Here is a 19,518-nt window from a genome sequence, read left to right on the forward strand (position 1 = left end):
TTGTGTACATGTCACTGTATGTATGTAGGAAACTGAATAATGCAAATCTTTGGAAGGTATTAGGAACTTCAAAGGGCTTTCTGGAACAATATCTGTGAGGAGGCTATACTAGGAAGTAACTGGGAGTAAGGGGAATGCAAATAACCCACTTCAAATCCATTCTTTTGAAGCTATGCCCTGAAGAGGAAAACCCATTGTCTACTAATTACCTGGTTCTGAAAAACTCAGCTCAAAGAACCCATAACTGTATAAAGTGTGGACTAAATATATTTTAGGGTGCTTATTCAGAGCTGAAGCTGTAATGAATTTATCGCCACAAAAGAAACCCTTTGGGTGATGTTTGGAAAGACTCCTTTGATTGATGTGATATCTGGTACGCTTATTAGCATGGATGTAGGTTCTTCTATTGTTTTTAAATGTATTCTCTGTACTGCTTTTATCAGAAGAGTAAAATAGGCTTGCATAGAAAGAACTGTGTGGTAACTTATAATAGTTGACAATTCCTTGAGCCCATCTCTGAAGAGAAAGCAAGCAGGAATGCTTGGGCAGTTTGCCTCTGCTGGGAACAACACAGTGAAGGCAGGGAACTGTGCAGCCTGGAAATATCCTGCACAGAAAGGAGAGAGGAATGAGTTTCCACCCACACCAGGCTGCAGCCCTAGAGCTGGAAGCTTGAGAGTGGGTGGCACCATACAAATATAACAAAGGGATACAAAAAAGCATAGACCGACAAGGTACTTAAAATAAAAGAACAGATGAATAGACCATGTAAACTTCTTCTCACCACCTTACTTACTAATGTATTTGACCTGACCATACACATCTGGGCTGGGTTCCAAAGTAGAATCTAAAAATGACACTTTTGCTAGCCAGTATCATCATGCACATTAAGCTATTCTCTGAGGCTGCAAACAAGAGAGCCACCTAGTGCCAGTTGTAACTGTGGGTTGTCTGATGTGGATATATGTCCACCAGGAACTGGACTGAAAGCACCAGGTCAATGAGAAGAACTGACAGATTCAAATGGTGTTCGGTCTCTATGAACTTGAGGTGCACTTGAACCAATGTTCTAGAAATTACATGTTTATATATCCACCACTAAGCCACACGGATCGCTGCAGTTGTGGAATTTCATGGAAGTTACGGAAAGTCACAGAATCTGTGACTTCTGTGACAAACTTGCAGCCATAGTCATAATTTATACTGCTTGCTGATTTTTGATATTGCAATAGCAACTGATATGTTAAAATGGAAGAACCCTATGATATAATAGAAGATTTTGTAATTTTTTTGAAATAGTAATCCTAAAGGTCACACTCCTTCATTGACAAGACAAGATGAATTTGATAATATAAAAAAAGAAAAGTGAATTAATAATATAGTCAGTAGAATGCAACTGCCATTAGAGAAAGAGAGACGGAATTCTGAAGAAAAACAAAGAGCAACTCACACTAGAACAGCATGACAATATCAAAAAGGATTAAAAAATTAATTGCAGGCAAAGAAATATAGACAAGTGAATACAAAGAAAATTGCTTCAACCACTGTAAGCACATTAATACAGAAGTTGGGTAGGAATGTTTCCTTATCCTTATAATTTCTCATTTGAAAGATGGTTCTTCTGTTACAGCAATTCCCCATTGCATTATGGGGGATTGATAAGAAACTCAATAAATGTCACCTTTGCCTTAAGTCATTTCTGAACCAAAGCCCCATGATATAAGGGGAACTGTGCCTGTGGAGGGGGCATCTTCCGCAAGAGTAAAAGAAAGGTCCTGATTACTTGTGATAACTAAAGCACTTTTCAAAAATGTAGAAGTGTTAAGTCTAGTGTTACAGTCAATTTCCAGCTCTGGTAATTTGTTATATCCAAAATCACCCTATAGTTTCAACTAGCTAAATGGTTTTTCACTTCTTGTCCTAAGTCATGCAGTGGTACTAGAATAGAATGGCTATTTTCCAACCCTAGGTGTAGTATAAACCCTGAGAGCATTACACTATGTATAATGATTTGTATAATGCCTTCTGGATGGAAAACACTATAAATGTCAGATATTATTGCAGGTCAAATTTCACCAGTGAGATACAGCAACACATTGCAAAGTGAAAAGATACTAGCTTTTACTGATACTCACCTATTCCATCAAAATCAACATTCAGACCCTGTTTAACATGCTCCTGTATCAGCTGAAGTGTTTGCTCAAAAACCTCTCCTGCTCTTGCAGTCTCTATAGTGAAAGGATCCCGTGGATAGTGGAATTGAGCCAACAGATCATTTGGAGTCCGGGGACGCCTGCAGAAATGAAAAGGACCAATTGAAACCAATATATTAAAACTAATTTCTGTGTAGAAATATGACCAGAGTTTCTCTGTAGATATTCAACATCTGAAAATAATTGCAAAGAAGTTAGTCTGCTTCAAGAGAGTAGTCTTAAAGTGATGGTGTGTAGAAACCTACATGCAATAATATTTAATTTTCTCCCCTTATTTGGGTGTTTTGTATATGTTATAGAGCAAAGCCAAAGAAATCAAAGAGTGTTAACACTACTCTACAGTGGGATATCACAGAAAATACTATTGCTCATCTGACCCTCATACTCTCCAAAAGCCAACTTATAAAGAGATATTTATGGTATTTTAATGGAAAGAACATGCTACCTTCACCTCATCATCCTTTCTGGACTAGTTGTCTGATTTCCCTTTTGTTAAAAGAAAAACACATTTGGAAAGAAAACGGTGTCAATTACTTACCCCTCCAAATAAAGGGATAGCCTACTATTCACCCATGAATGGCTGAAAGCTACCATAAAATTCAAAGATTAGACTGAATTTACCTGAACTTTATGACTGACAAGAAGAAAGGAGCTCCAGTGTCCTGCTACACTGTAACAACATATTATTGCCTTTACCTTCCACACTTAAATGCCAAAGAAATATAATACAGTTACTGTCCATTCATGGGGGGAATTATAAGATAGTGATTTCACCAAGAAAACAAAAGCCTAAGGCTCACAGAAGAATGAAAACTTCTCAGGGTTAGCACTGTCAAACCCTTTTTCTGTTTTGCATTGCAGCAGTAGTAGCCTCTAATAACTTAACTGCTTTTTCTACAACTTTACTCCCCTCTGTATCGCACAACAGAGGAAGCACAGGGACCAGACACTTTGTTACTGTCCTGTAAGGAAGGAGGAAAGGCTAAGCTAACTTTTTATGGATGTTCTGTTTGGTTCTTTCCTGCTGTTCCCAAAGCTTTGGCTACAGAGGTCCTGGATAGGTTAGCCCTTAGCAAGAAGGCACTCAGGAGAGCTGTAAGCCACAGAAAGTAATCAGTTGGCAGTTGAATGGTGATAGAGAGCCCAGGTGACAGATAGAGATGGGTCTAAAAGATGAAAAACTAAAAAGTATGTTTTCTGACTTTACTCAGTGTTGAGAAGCATGACCTTCCCTTCGAAAGCTTAACTGATAATGACTGCTACTATGCGTATGTCTATACTAGGAAATTCGGTCGAATTTGTAGAAGTCGATTTTTAGGAAGCGACTTTATACAGTCAATTGTGTGTGTCCCCACTAAGTGCATTAAGTCGGTGGAGTGCATCCCCAGTATCGTGGCTAGCATCAACTTTCGGAGCATTGCACTTTAGGTAGCTATCCCACAGTTCCCGCAGTCTCTGCTGCCCATTGGAATTCTGGGTTGAGCTCCCAATGCCTGATAGGGCAAAAACATTGTTGCGGGAGGTTTTGGGTACATGTCAGTTGCCTCTCCCTCCGTGACAGCAATGGCAGATAATCGTTTCATGCCTTTTTTCTGTGCAGACGCCATACTGCTTTCAGCAGATGGTGCAGTAGGATTGCTAACCGTCGTCATACAACCACTGCTTCTGCTGGAACTCTGCTCTCCTGGTGCCATGAATCCACCTTGCAGGTCCTCTCGTCATTCGGTATAAATATCTATTCTCGTGGCATCTGTTGTCATCCACCACTTCTGCTGCAACTCTGCTCTCCTGCTCATGCCATACCATGGCAAGCATGGAGCTTGCTCAGCTCACTGCTGCTGTTGTGAGCATTGTAAGCACTTCACGCATTATCCTGCAGTATGTGCAGAACCAGAACCTAGAAAAGCAGGCGAGGAGGCGATGACAGCACAATCACAATAGTGATCAGGACATTGACAGACTTCTCTTAAAGCACGGGCCCTGGCAATTTGGACATCATGGTGGAAATGGGGCAGGTTCATGCCATGGAACGCTGATTCTGGGCCTGGAAATAAAGCAGACTGCTGGGACTGCATAGTGTTGCAGGTCTGGGATAATTCCAGTGGCTGCTAAATTTTCGCATGCATAAGGGCACTTGCATGGAACTTTGTGACTTGCTCTCCCCTGCCCTGAAGCACAAGAATACCAAGATGACAGCAGCCCTCACAGTTCACAAGTGAGTGGCGATAGCCCTCTGGAAGCCTGCAACGCTAAACAGCAACCGGTCAGTCAGGAATCAATTTGGAGTGGGTAAATCTACCGTGGGGGCTGCTGTGATCCAAGTAGCCAGCACAATCACTGAGCTGCTCCTATCAAGGACAGTGACTCTGGGAAATGTGTAGGTTATAGTGGATGGCTTTGATGCAATCGGATTCCCTAACTCTGGTGGGGCAATAGACAGAATGCATATCCCTATCTTGAAGCCAGACCACCTTGGCAGCCAGTACATAAACTGCAAGGAGTACTTTTCAATGGTGCTGCAAGCACTGGTGGATCACAAGGGACGTTTCAATAAGGGATGGCTGGGAAAGGCACATGACGCTCGCATCTTCAGGAACTCTGCTCTGTCTGAAAGCTGCAGAAAGAGACTTACTTCCCAGACCAGAAAATAACTGCTGGGGACATTGAAATGCCTATAGTTATCCTTGGGGACCCAGCCTACCCCTTAATGCCATTGCTCATGAAGCAATACACAGACACCCTGGATAGTAGTAAAGAGCTGTTCAACTATAGGCTGAGCAAGTGCAGAATGGTGGTAGAATATGCATTTGGACATTTAAAGGGACACTGGCGCATGTTACTGACTCACTCAGACCTCAGCCAAACCAATATACCCATTGTTATTGCTGCTTGCTGTGTGCTCCACAATCTCTGTGAGCGTAAGGGAGATACATTTATGGTGGGGTGGGAGGTTGAGGCAAATCACCTGGCCACTGATTATGTGCAGCCAGACACCAGGACAATTAGAAGAGCACAGCAGGGCGCGCTGCGCATCAGAGAAACTTTGAAAACCAGTTTCATGACTTGCCAGACTATGGTGTGACAGTTCTGTTTGTTTCTCCTTGATGAAAACCTACCCCCCTCGATTCTCTCTACTTCCCTGTAAACCAACCGCCCTACTCCCATCGATCACCACTTGTATAGGCAATAAAGTCATTATCGTTTCAAAATAATGCGTTCTTTACTAATTCATCACACAAATAGGGGGATAACTGCCAAGGTAGCCCGGGAGGCATGGGGGAGGAGGGAAGCACCAGGTGCGGTCGTGGATATGGGGAGGAGGGAAAGACAAAGACACACTGCACTTCAAAACTTACTCAATGCCAGCCTTCTGTTGCTTGGGCAGTCCTCTGGGGTGCAGTGGTTGAGTGCCCGGAGCTCCCCCCCCCACCCCGCATTCTTGGGTGTCTGGGCTATCGAATTTAGGGAGGAGGGCGGGCAGTTACATGGGGCAGCAGCAGTGGATCAAATCAGTTTGATCCCCCAGTAGCCTCAGCATTGCATCCTGCCTCCTCTCATTGCACTGCTGCCACTTCTCACCTTGCTCATCCCTCCTGTCTTTGTGTTCATTTTTTGCATTCCTGGACTCTGACATTGTCTGCCTCCACGCATTCTGCTGAGCTCTTTCAGTGCGGAAGGACTGCATGAGCTCAGAGAACATTTAATCACAAGTGCGTTTTTTCCGCCTTCTTATCTGCACTAGCCTCTGGGATGGAGATGATAGGGGGAGCGTTGAAACATTTGCAGCTGTGGGAGGAACAAAAGGGAGAGTAGTATTTAAAAAGACACATTTTAGAGAACAATGAGTAGAATTTCACAGTGAACCAAGCTGTTAACATTACATAGCACGTGTGCTTTCGGTACAAGGTCACATTTTGCCTCTTATATTGAGGGCCTGCCAGTTTGGTGTGAGAGATCACACACGCAAGGTTGGGCAAGAGAATTCGGCTTGCAGGCAGCCATGGTAAGCCACAGTCTTTCACCTTCTTCAACCTTCATAACATGTGGGAATGGTTTCAAACAGTAGCACCCTCCTTTCCCATACCAAGCATCAGTTGGATTGGCCATTTAAAAGGAGGGGCTGTACTGGCCCTGAAGTCTTGGGATGCATTCCCGGCAAATTAATCATTAAACATGCTTGCTTTTAAACCATGCATTATATTTACAAAGGTACTCTCACCAGAAGTGCCTTCTCGGGCTTCATGGTCCATGAGCCCGCCTTGGGAGAGCTGGGAGGGTATTGGCTCCAGGGTGATAAACAGTTCCTGGCCATCGGGGAGAATGGTTTCTCCACTTGCATGCCGTGCACTATCTTCCTCCTCCTCCTCCATCTCCTCATCTTCCTCGTCCCCCAAATCCTCATCCCTTTTGCATGAGACTCCCCCCTTGCAGGTGTCCATGTGCAGGGGTGAGATAGTGGTAGAAGCCCACCCTAAAATTGAACGCAGCTCATCACAGAAGCAGCATGTCTGGGGCTCTGACCTGGAGCGGCTGTTTGCCTCTCATTTTTTTTGTACATTTGCCTGAGCTGCTTAATTTTCATGCAGCACTGCTGAGGTTCCCTTTTGTAGCCTCTGTCCACCATGCCCTTGGAGATTTTTTTCAAATATTTTGGCATTTTGTCTTTTGGACAGAGTTCTGATAGCACAGATTCATCTCCCCAAACAGTGATCAGATCCAGTACCTCCCGTTCGGTCCATGCTGGAGCTCTTTTGCAATTCTGGGACTGCATGGTCACCTGTGCTGATGAGCTCGCCACGCTGGCCAAACAGGAAATGAAATTCTAAAGTTCCCGGGGCTTTTCCTGTGTACCTGGCTAGTGCATCTGAGTTCAAAGTGCTGTCCAGAGTGGTCACAATGGAGCACTCTGGGATAGCTCTCAGAGGCCAATACTACCCCAAATTTGACCCAGCAATGTCTATTTCAGTGCTAATCCCCTCGTTGGAGAGAAGTACAGAAATCAATTTTAAGAGCCCTTTAAGTCAACAAAAATGGCTTTGTCCTGTGGACAGGTGCAGAGTTAAATCGATGTAACGCTACTAAATTTGACCTAAACTCATATTGTAGACCAAGGCTAAGAAACCATGTCTTGGCTACAAGGAAAAATATGTTTTGACAACTTCATTGAATGCAGACTCTTTTGAATGCAGACTTGTTGTAGCTGTGTTAGTCCCAGGATATTAGAGAGATAAGGTTGGTGAGGTAATATCTTTTATTGGATCAACTTCTGTTGGTGAGAAAGACAAGCTTTTAAGCTCCGTGTAAGCTCAAAAGCTTGTCTCTCTTGCCAACAGAAGTTGATCCAATAAAAGATATTACCTCACCCACCTTGTTTTGCTAGGTTTTTGGGTTTTTTTTGTAATTTAAAAACAATCACAAGTTAAGCAGAATAAAAATATGTACAATTTCTGGGAGCAAATATAAAATAAATTCTTACTGAGAAAAGAAATTTCTTCTTGTGGAGTTAATTGCACTGTCAACTTCTTGGATGGCATTGAGAATGGATGATTCAACAAAGTTATCACCAGCTTGTCTACCTTGCGTTACTACAGAAAAAAATCCATAGTTTGAGAAATGTCTCATTTTTAAAGTTCAAATTTATGTGATATAAATAGCATTTAATAACATTTGGCATTTTAAAGTGACAAGCCTTACAAGAACAAAAAAAGCTGTAAATCCTGACATTTATATTAGACATTGCAAAGAATAGGCAATTATCTTACATACAATAATCCTAGCTGGCATGGTCAGAATTAGTAAAGAGATACAGGATACCTTCAGATCACTGGTGCAGATCCGATTAATAATGACAAAATGTTATCAACATACAATTGCTACGAGACTTTTGTGAATTGAGTCTCACTTCAATTCTTAGAGGAGAAGGAGCCACCCAAAAATCACCATAATAGAAAGGGTCACAAGGATGAAGTACTCTGAGCTTTCAACAACATTTTGGTCATCATAGAAAGAACCAGTCTGAGGTCCCAAAATCCCAATTGTTAAGAAACCATAAACATTGTTTTTTAGGGAACAATTCATTTTTGGGTCAACGTGCTCAGCACACATAATCCACCAAGATCCACATGTTCATATTTTCTCACTCTTCTGTCAGAGTAAAGCAAACTGGCAATATTGAGGGAGCCTCCCCATGGATCAGTACTACGAAGTTACATTTGAAAAAGGAGTTAGCATCTCAAAAATGAAGCATGTGGGAGCAGGCAGAGGGGTATAAGGTAAAATAAAGAGGACCTGTAAAAACCTTTCCATCCCAGACAAGCTCTAGAACACTACAAAATCCCTGAAAAATAAGCAAGAGAGTCCATTCCCATCATCTCACCCATTTTCCAATTAGCCCTTGCTCCCTAGTAAAAGCCAGGAAAACAGTGGAGCTCTCCAACATGAGACGTTCATTGTGAAAAAAGTAGGGTAGTGATATCTGATGAGGTTATTAACTCATCTAAAATTAGTCACAATGGTAGTTCAGATTAAGTGATGCTTTCTCAGGAGAAAATATCTACTGGTTGCTCAGTGGATCAATCTACACAACGTACAGCAGCATTTTAAAAAAAGCTACAAGTTATTTTGCATATAAATGAGAAAGCGCAGACAATCTTGTATGGGATAATACATGCAATATATTATGCTCAATTGACTTCACTACAAACAAAGAATAAATAGAAGATAATATGCATGGATAGTTGTTACAGTTGTATAATAGAATCTATACACTTTACTATTACATTGGGAAGGAGGCTTATAAAAGATAAAGGTCCATTTTTATTTAAATTTTAACCAATTGTGCCACTCCTTTGTCAAATACAAAATAAGCATGGGAGATCCTTATGGAACAAACATGTTAAACTATCAATTCTCATTGGTCCATTCTCAGAGACTGACAGAACCAATATCGATTCCTGACTCTGAGAGAAAATACTTTGCCAAATAGTTTTCTGTACTCTGGAGCTGAGAGCATGCAGACAGATGCCAAAATACAGGCATTTTTAGCATGCAACCCTAGATGGCTCCAACAGCAACCCCCTGAAAGTAGAAATACAAAATTGTGCCATGCAAAGCCATTAACGTCATCCTCCAATTTGTTTTTGAATTCCTTAGTTATTAGTAATGCATTGTTAAATTACAGTTTGTAGGACAGAATTAATTGGGAGATCAACACAAATGGCAAAATTACTGCAGCATGTTCAGAAAGTACCATCTTACATTCTTAAATTTCGTGTTTTATTACAATGACCTTCAAATGAGTACACACAGAGAAAGAGCAAGAAAAGAAAAGAAAAGAAATCACTCAAAATTTTTCTTGATCATTTCTTCATGCACCAAGTACCATCATTTTTTTTAAATGCAGCAGTGTTTTCTTCTTAAAAAGAAAAAATGTGATGTAATCCAAGGCATGCCATGCACCTGGTAAATCCCCTTCTAGTGACCCCGAATAGGACTGCCACATGATAATTATGTTACAAATCCCCAAAATACCTTTTTGTTGCATACAAATTAAACTGTAATGACAGTCTTTGTTATATGCAAATGTTGTTGTAGTCATGTTGGTCCCAGGATATCAGAGAAACAAGAAGGGAGAGGTAATATCTTTTGTTGGACTAACTTCTGTGTAAGCTCAAAAGCTCATCTCTCTCATCAACAGAAGTTGGTCCAATAAAAGATATCACCTCACCTACCTTTTGTTTCTCTAATATTTTTGTTATTAATTTTCATTTAATTATAATGTATCTGCCTCTTTCCTTACTTTTGAGGGATTTCGTTTTTTTTTAAATCTATAATATTTTTTTAACTTTTTTTTTAAACAGCAAATGAAATACATTCTCAAGCTTAACTTTCCCTCAGTTCAGTTTTGAGTCTCAGAATAATTCTACTTCTTGAAAGGTATTATTGCTTTAATAAAACACTTAAAAAAAATATGGGCTAACGTTATACAGGACCTGCTTTTGAAATGGCAACCAGTACCTGTCATAGGTTTCACCCCCACTCTGGACTTTAGAGTACAGATATGATGACCTGCATGAGAAGCCCTAAGCTTAACTACCAGCTTAGATCTGGTTTTGCTGCCAACATCCAAATGTTTGAGTCATCTGGAAAACTCTGTCTTCCCTCCACAAAACCTTCCCCTCCCTGGGTAGCCTTGAGAGACTCCTCCACCAATTCCCTGGTGAACACTGATCCAACTCCCTTGGATCTTATTAAAAGGAGAATTTAACCATCCCCCCCTTGTCATAAACAGATAGCTAAGGATTAATGTTTCTTTTGCCTGTAAAGGGTTAACAAAGGGAACCAAACACCTGACCAGAGGACCAATCAGGAACCGGAGTTTTTAAAGCTCAGGGAGGGAATTGTGGGGTGTGCCTTTTGGTCACCTGTTGGTCGTTCTGTGCTCTCTCAGCTAGGAGTGATTGTCTACTCCAGGTTTTAATCTTCTGTTCAATGTAGTCACAGCTACAGAACACATTGTTATATGTTTGTGCATTACATGTGTTAGTTTGCTGGAATGTTAAATTGTATATCTTTTGGATAAGGCGTTATTCATTTTCTTTAAGCAATTGACCTGTATATTGTCAACCCTTGAGTAAACAGAGAACATTATCTGTATTCTTCTTCTGAGATAATAGCGAGTTCTTTTTAAGACCTGTTGGATTTTTTCCTAGTTAGAACTCACCAGGGAACTGGTGGGGAGGAAGGAAACAGGGGGGAAGGGAAAATCTCTTTGTGTCAGAGTTGCAAAGCGTACCTTTGCAGGGACTCTGACTGAGGGGGAGAGAAACTTGATCTCTCTGCGTTTGCATTTCAAGGGCTTGAAACGGTATCTCCTAGTGTACCCAGGGCGGGAAGCCGGGGAGGAAATAAAGAGGAGACAAGGGGAGGGGGTTATTTCCCTTTGTTGTAAGACTCAGGGCATCTGAGTCTTGGGGTCCCCCAGGGAAGGTTTGGAGAGATCAGAGGGTGCCAGAGACTGGAAATCTGGCTGGTGGCAGCGCTATCAGATCCAAGCTGGTAATTAAGCTTGGAGGTTTCATGCAAGCACCCACATTTTGGACGCTAAGGTTCAGAATTGGGATTTATGCTTATGATACCCCTCCTTTCCCCCACCAATTCCTGGTGAGTCCAGATCCAATCCCCTTGGATCTAAAAAACAGGGAAAAAATCAATCAGGTTCTTAAAAAGAAGGCTTTTAATTAAAGAAAAGAGAGGTTAAAAAAAACACCTCTGGGAGAAGCATACAAGCTGATCTCACAGACAACAGATTTAAAACACAGGGTAAGAACCTTAGTACACACAAGAATACCCACATTTGATTATTCCTCTAATTGCACAAAGACAAGTTACAAAAGAAAATAAACATAAACCTATTTATTCTTTTCCAAAACTTACTATTCTGATAAGAAGCTGGTTCCTTGATCGTCTTCACTGTGGCTGAAACTGAAACTGATTAAACAAAGGAAACTTCCCTCCTTCCTTTTGAAACATCTTGTTCCCCCATTGGTTCCTCTGGTCAGGTGTCAGCTAGGATAGGTGAACTTCTTAACCCTTTACAGGTAAAAGAGGCATTAACCCTTAACTATCTGTTTATAACAGTACCTTAAAGCTATTTGGGAACAAACTGTTCTTGGGTTAACAAAAAAAGACAAGGATAAAAGTAAATGTTCATGAGGTGATAATTTTCCTAGACATATATTTAATTTTCCTTTGATGTTTAACATTATAATGTCTACTAACTGGAGAAAGAGAAGAGTGCTGTCAATTAAATATTTAATAAAAGCATATTTACAATTGTCTGTCAAAAAAGCTCTACACTTATCAGAACTCAAGACACTAGACAGATTTTCAGAAATTGAAACATTAGTAGAGGAACAGCTACTTGGAAACTTACTGGTAACAGTCAGCACCATACTAGTTGAAGCCAGGCCAAAAGAGTTCTTTGCAACACATTCATATCTCCCTCTGTCTCATTGCCCTAAGTGTCTGATTGTAAGAGTGCCATCTGAGTTCACCTGGAATTTGCCACTGTCAGTAATCTGAACACCGTCTACGAACTAAAACAACCAAAGTACATGTTATTGGTGTGTCTCAATTTCTTCTCAGAAAAGGTGGAAAGCTACTAATAATGAAACATCTCAAATCAACTACCGACTAGAGGTAGTCTGATTCATGAAGGCCCTCAACACGTGGAACAATTTTTGTGGGGGACTGACAAAAAATGTTTTAGAGTCCACCACAGAGAAGGCATAGGAATATAAATCAGAGTGCTTCAAAGTCAAGGGTGGGGATCTGTTTTGTTCTTCTTTCCCATTAATGTGCTAGTCCCCTCTCTCTTACTGCTTTATCTGTACCTGGTAATTTGCAAAGGTGACCTATGAGGACACTGTGGAGGTAGGAGAAATCTTGCTGTAACTGACTGACTGAGTACAAAGGAGTATTTGGGCAAAGTATTTTCTCTCAGAGAGTCATGAAATCTTATTGATGTTATTAGCATCTGAGAACGGACCAATGAGATTGGAGTGTTCACATGGTTCATTTCACAAAGTGGCTTCTTTGCTTATTTTGTAGTTGACAGGAGTGGTACAATCAGTTCAAATTTAAATAAAAAATAAGTTTTATTTCTTTACTGTTACTTTTTTTCTATAGAGGATAAAGTGTTAGATATATACAGTAAACATAAGAGTTATTGATTATATTTAAATCAGGAGGCTTTCTTCACAAATGAAAGTAAAAGGAAATGTATAGAATCTCCAATACTGTAGCAACTTAAAGTTAAAGTTTTGTGTATGTAAAAATCCCCCTAGCAAGAATTCCAACAGGACAAGTACCATCTAGGATAAATGTAGGGTGCCCTACACTAAGCCCCAACATGGGAGCATGCCAGGAGTGGGGCTGCAAGAGGAAGGGGGTAGATTGGGCTGGGAGCAGGATCTCAATAGCACAGAGTACTTTGGAGATTCTAGGGTAGGAGTGTGAGGTCTGACGGTTTGGTCATTTAAAGTGTAGTTCCGACAACTATTTGGGTAAGAGAGTTTAACAGACAAAGCTTGAAGGAAAAAAAAAAAAAGATACAGATCAGCGAAGGAATACAGATAATGCAAGATGGTGCTTGTTATAAAAATAATAAGGTAACTGTTGTTATGCAGATAATTAGTTTTATTGTTTGGTAGATTAAGATATTTTAAAAAGGTTTTGTGTTAGTTAAAACCACAAACTAGTTTAAGCTCACTGAAACCACTGTAAAAGGAAGGGTTGTGACCACTGCTACAGGAAGAGTCTGAGAGAAGCGGACAGTGACTGACAGAAATAAGTGCAGTTCACAGCTAAGCACAGGATATAAACGTGGATGTTGAACAATGAGGAACCAAGACCACGAACACCTGAGTGGTGTAGTGGGACCTCCTTATCACTCTATTGTAATAAGGCCATTGCTTATAGTATGAGGGAAGCATTATTGCAGTAGGGTTTATAGTCATGTTGAGTACAGCATATGGGATGTATTTCCTTTACTAAAAAGACAATCAGATTTTGGAAAATAAAGGCACTTTCAGTGAATTTTCAACTCAGCTTTATTCTTAGAACCAGATCCAAAAATTACAACAGCCAACCCAATGAGACATGGTGGGATGTCATAAAAGAAGATATGTTAGCATGTAGTATGATTGGGGATATGGCATTGAACATAGCACTTTTGAGGGAGAGGACTCAGAGTGGACTCCATTTGGTGGGATTAACACAAGAAAGATGACGATGACTTTGGAGATTCTAGCACAGTTCCAGGCTATTGCATTACCTTTAGGCAGAACCGCAGTGAATTAGAGCAACCCCCGGGGCCACCTAATTTATGAAGGAGGCCATTTCAGTCCCGAAGAATCCCAAAAATTTAAGTATAGCATAGCACACTCTTTCAACCCTTGTATTGTACTTTTACTGAAAATAGGCTATGGTTAAAAAAGCTTTTATGTACAGAAAATTTGTATAGAGCTTTTAGTCCTTTAAAGCCTTCCAAAATGGAATAGTTTAATGAAGCTGATCTATTCTGGATGAATTTGTCAAATTGTTTTAAAACAAAGATGTTGCTTTTAAGAAACAATACTTAGGACCAATTTATGCCATCCATTTGTGTTGCTCTCAATCTATAATCAGGGACAGAATCTGCCCTTAGACACAACGGCTTGCTAATTTTCTGATGTAAAGACTGAAAAATATAATACAGGCCTTTAAACAACAGACTAAATCGCTGAAGTTTGCTCTTTGTCATTTTGAAAAACATTAACAAATATTTTTAAAGGATTGTTTGAGGATTACAATAGGTGTCTATATTTTGGTAAAAACCACAGCTGCAACTGAACAACACTGGGTCCATTACTTTTAAGGTTCTGTATCAGCTGGACAAGGCTGAGAGCCTCGTAGATATAATTAAGTAACCCTACCTTGCTCCAGCTGATTGTGGGCTGAGGTTCTCCACGTGCACTGCAAAGAATGTAGAGATTCCTTCCAACCTCTGCGCTGGTATCTTGTGGAAGTTGAGAAAATACTGGTAGAGCTGCAGAAAACCCAACAGTGTCATCGACTTACTCTTTTCTGGATTGATTATGTTTGCCATGGCTAACAAATCCTCAGCTGGTATAAACTCACTGGTACTATGACAATTTACATCAACTGAAGATCTGCCCCTTGGAGTTTAGTTACTGTAATGAGAACAACAAAGCCATGCTACCCATGTAATAAGAAAACGATAGAAAAATCTTACTAAACTTTGGAAAGGTCTTACTCCGTTTACATTCATGCTATAACATTCATTAGGCTCAGATGAGTCCCATCTCCCTAAGATCATATACAGGTCCTTTGTTAACTTTTCTGTTTCTATAGTTTAGGGCATGGATACTCATATGTTTAAACATGTCTTAAGTTAGTAGGAAAAAATACTTATAACGGTACTATCACAAATTACAGAATCATAGAAAGTATGTTTGAAAGGGACCTGTTAGGTTATTTTAGGATGTTGCCTCAAAAAAGAAAAACACTGTTTTAGGCCATAATTTCCATAAATGGGCCTAATTTTGATTTAGATGACTCTACTGCATTTGTGATGAGCACATCATTAAGTAAAATGGTTCACTACCCTATTGCCTTAACCAATTTAATTTTAAAATTAAAATTACATTTAACCTTTAATAACAGAACCTCTTACGTCCTGTTTTACAACTGGTGTTTGATAGAAACAATCATTTCCTTCTGTTATTGCCCTTTAAATAGTATATGAAGGAACACCACATTGGGGAAACAGTCTTATGTTCTCACAAGTAACAATGTTGACATTGATGGTACTACATTAATGGATTAAACCCTTTCAAATGGCAAGGAAAATTCACTCTGCTTGCTGTAAATCCAAGAAGTATATTTATAGATAATTTTACCATATTCCATAATACGGAAACTGGATAAATATAGCCTGGGATTTTTTTTTTGAATTTATATTTATATAGGGCCAAATTCTCTGCCCACTGCCACAGAAATGCTTCATGGGAGCTGGAATCCTCTCCTGAAAGCCTGTGGAGAGTTACTGGAGTTGTTTCTGAGCAAAATACAATGTGGCACAAATGTGAAATGAACAAACCAGTTATACACACGATTCTGGTACTGAAAACAAACCATGATTTTGTCTACTATCCCCAAAAGTGAAAATGATGTTTCTAAACACATATTTATCATTAAAAGTGTGACCATCTGATAAGTTTCTAGGCACATTTATAACCATAAAACCAGCAGAAAACAAAACACCTTATTTATTACCTTTGGGTTGCACATTCAGCTGGACGGTCACTCTCCTTACACCCAAACCACTGACAGCTTGGCATTCATACTGGCTTTGATCATGTTGGGCCACGTGTATAATATGCAATGTTCCAGATGACAGCACCATGTGGCATCCATCAGGAGGCAGCTGACTTCCTGCAATGTGTCAAACAACAGAGACATAAATAGGGTAAATTACACTCATCTTATATACATATTTATCATAGGGTTTTTTATTATTATTTTAGTTAACATTTTGGGAGGGAATATATATTAAAAGGCATTCCCTTCAAAATTCTTGACACGGTTATTTGTGAGCATTTTGCTCTTTCCTTTCAAATTCTACCATTGGTGGTCTGTTTCTCTTTGCTTATTAAATCAGATGTAAATTTAGGCATACTTTTAAAACATTAAAATTGCCAGTAACTTAGCATAGAACTCAAAGCATTTGATAATCTTTGAAAATACCAAATTCAGAAGGGCTAATATTCATTATTTAGACCTTATTTTCAAAAAAGATCCAGTCCACAAAAAGAGAAATTGAATGACCAGACAGCCTAACAAATTGATACAGTAGTTTTTCACCTCCGTAAAATGTAAATGGTTTAATTTTAGTATCTGCTGACAGTACTTGAGTGGGGAACAATGGGTTATTGAGCAATGTGAGTTGCTTGCTTCAATGTCATGGACAGATAATGAGCTATTCATCATCTTGCTAATAATGTTGCTTTTTACTGAGGAGTGTGACAGACAGATCATTATGTGATCTGAAGGAGACTCAGAGTAGATAGGTGTTGAACTCAAACAACAATAATAATTAGTTCCCATATAGTGCTTTTACTCCATGTGTCTCCAAAATGCACTTTAGACGCAGGAGGTACGCATGATGATAATTACTGTTTTACAGATGAGGAAACTGAGCACAGAAAGGTGAACTGACTTGCACAAAGTCATTCAAACAGGGCAGTACCACAGCCAGGAAGAGAATGCAAGTTCACTGCTCTGTCCACTAGGATACACCTCATCTCAGCAAACCTGAACATTTGGTAAGGATTCAGGCTACTTAAAGCAGCAATCAGAATATGCCTTATGAAAAAAGTAATCAGAAACTGGTTATAAAGTGAGCTCTTTTTCTTTAGCTTCCAGCTTTGCACTAGTATTGCTGTGTAGGAAGGAATGAGGTTAGCCGGACACTAAGGTTTGTGTGTAACAGGATAAATTCCATAATATTTACTAAATAAACAAACTCTTGTCCATGTAATCCCAGAGTGACTATATCAGTATTATTTCCAATCCAATCCATGTACATTGGATTGCCATAAAATTCAAAACCTGAGGATCAAGTGGTATTTAGTTGTTTGCTAATTTGAAACTCTATTGCCAAGCAACCCCCTTGAGCTATTTCCTCATTTTTAGTAAAATTACTAAGTAAATTCCATAACGTATCATTGCTATTTAGTAACATAAGGACCAATCCTCATGTGTTGAACCCTTGTACAATGGCAGATTGTGGCCAACACTGCAATTTCCCATATAATTACAAATTGATCCATAGATTCCATAAAAGAAGACTGTTCCAAAATATTAAACATACTGATATGAACTTATTTTGCTATTGCTTGCTTGGAAATAACTATTCAGAAGCAGGTGTTATGAACTGACCTTTTAAATCTATGGATATTTCTAAAATTACAATGTGCTAAATTCTAACCTCAGTTAAGCATGCAAAATTGAACAGAAGATGCACATGCTTAGCTGAAGGCAGAATTAAATATACTTAATTTAAAAAAAGATGACATAAACCAGGCAAAGTGAAATGTTTGTTAAAAAGTAACATTATCTTTTGTCATTAATATTACAGCAAGCAAATTTGTTCTACCAGTATGCACTTCATTGTAATTATACACTATATAAGACCCCATCTCCAAAGAGTCTAAAGGCCAACAACTGAGGCTAGAAAGGAAAACAGAAAGACTGTGGTTGTGCAAACTAAGTTACAGGGGGTAACTCAAACTTAGAAATGGCGTGGGCATAGCATGACTGAACAGATTATAGATTGGTTTGTTTCTTAAACTGTATGCATATACAAAAAAGTCTTATAAAACAGAAATGTTGTCTTCATCCTACTTCTTGCGAGAGTTGCAGTAGGAGTTGATCATAAGGAGGAATTTGAATGACAAGAGGAAGGTTGCCTGGCAACCAAGCCTATGAGGGAATTCCAGGCATGGGGATGGATATGGGAAAAGTGGATGACTGGGCACTGAAACCAACATCATTGACAAATCAGAGCATGTGGGTTTTTTGTACACGTGATGACAAGAGATTAGGTCAGATAAATACAAATAGCTTTAAATATCCCAATTTCAGTAATTCTACACTATACTTTCTTGATCTACTTTTAGTAACTCTTTCCAATAACAAGACTGTTTCTATTTATTTTACATATAAAATTCAGCACAAAAATGTTATACCTGGTTTGGTCCAGGCAATCACAGGAAGAGGATTACCATCTGCTTCACACTGGAAATCTATTGTGCGCCCTTCTATTGCTACCTGATTGTAGGGAGTTACTGTAAACTGCGGAGGAGCTGAACAGAAAAAAATAATTGCTTGGCAACAACATACACTGCAGGTGTAAATCATGTTATGTGCTTTCCTTTACTACCAATGAAGCAAAGTGTTTTTTTGTGTTACCATTTGCAATACTGAAAGCAGCTAAAATAACTGAGTAATATAGGTATGTATAAAAAGCATAAACCCACTACCTTCAGAAGAACTTTTTACAATGTCACTAGAGTCACCACACAAAATTAAAAACTTGGGAGAACATGGCTTGCAAGAATGATGATCTGTCACAGGTCCATTAAGACAAAACCTTATTGAAATAAGTACAGCTGAGATTCTGAGGATGAACAGTACACAGCTCTAGCTCCTATCAGAGTCTTCCTATTTATGGTGGATAGCAGCAAAACACATTCCTAAAACCCCATCTCTAAGAAAACATAATTCATGTCTCATAGCATCTTATGCAAAAATCAACAAAAGAAACATTCTGAAATCAAAACTCTTGTGTATGATAGCAGCAGCAGTAAGGAATAACATGGACAACTTCCACAATTCTTCCTCAGTCAGAGAAGCACCAAAGGTGAAAGCCAGACTTCATTTCATTAATCACAGAAAAACTCTTTGCTTATGGTCTAAATGCTGCCCTTGCATCTTCCATATACAAAATGCTAAGTACATGGATGGAGGCTACTGTTGCTGGTGGTGGGTGGGCTTTATAGCTGATTGCTGGTAAAAGTGCTTCCCAACTCCTCTTTCACAAAGGCCACGTCTACACTACGGGATAATATCGAATTAGCTAAAATAGGTTTCTTAAAACTGATATTATAAACTCGAGTGTGCGCGTCCACACTAGGCACGTTAATTCGATGGTGTGCGTCCATGGTCCAAGGCTAGCGTC

General features: G+C 39.5%; 1 protein-coding gene across 1 annotated transcript in view; it reads right to left on the reverse strand.

Annotated features, from left to right (window-relative positions):
- Positions 1-19,518, reverse strand: part of PXDNL (peroxidasin like) — a 263,150-nt gene that overhangs the window by 61,499 nt on the left and 182,133 nt on the right. The window contains 6 exon segments of the mRNA XM_075062026.1: positions 2,136-2,293; positions 7,690-7,798; positions 12,148-12,310; positions 14,690-14,802; positions 16,053-16,211; positions 18,527-18,643. Coding sequence (XP_074918127.1) covers positions 2,136-2,293; positions 7,690-7,798; positions 12,148-12,310; positions 14,690-14,802; positions 16,053-16,211; positions 18,527-18,643 — 819 coding nt within the window.

The sequence above is a fragment of the Chelonoidis abingdonii genome, chromosome 2, assembly GCF_003597395.2.
Source record: "Chelonoidis abingdonii isolate Lonesome George chromosome 2, CheloAbing_2.0, whole genome shotgun sequence".
NCBI classification, from domain to species: domain Eukaryota; kingdom Metazoa; phylum Chordata; order Testudines; family Testudinidae; genus Chelonoidis; species Chelonoidis abingdonii.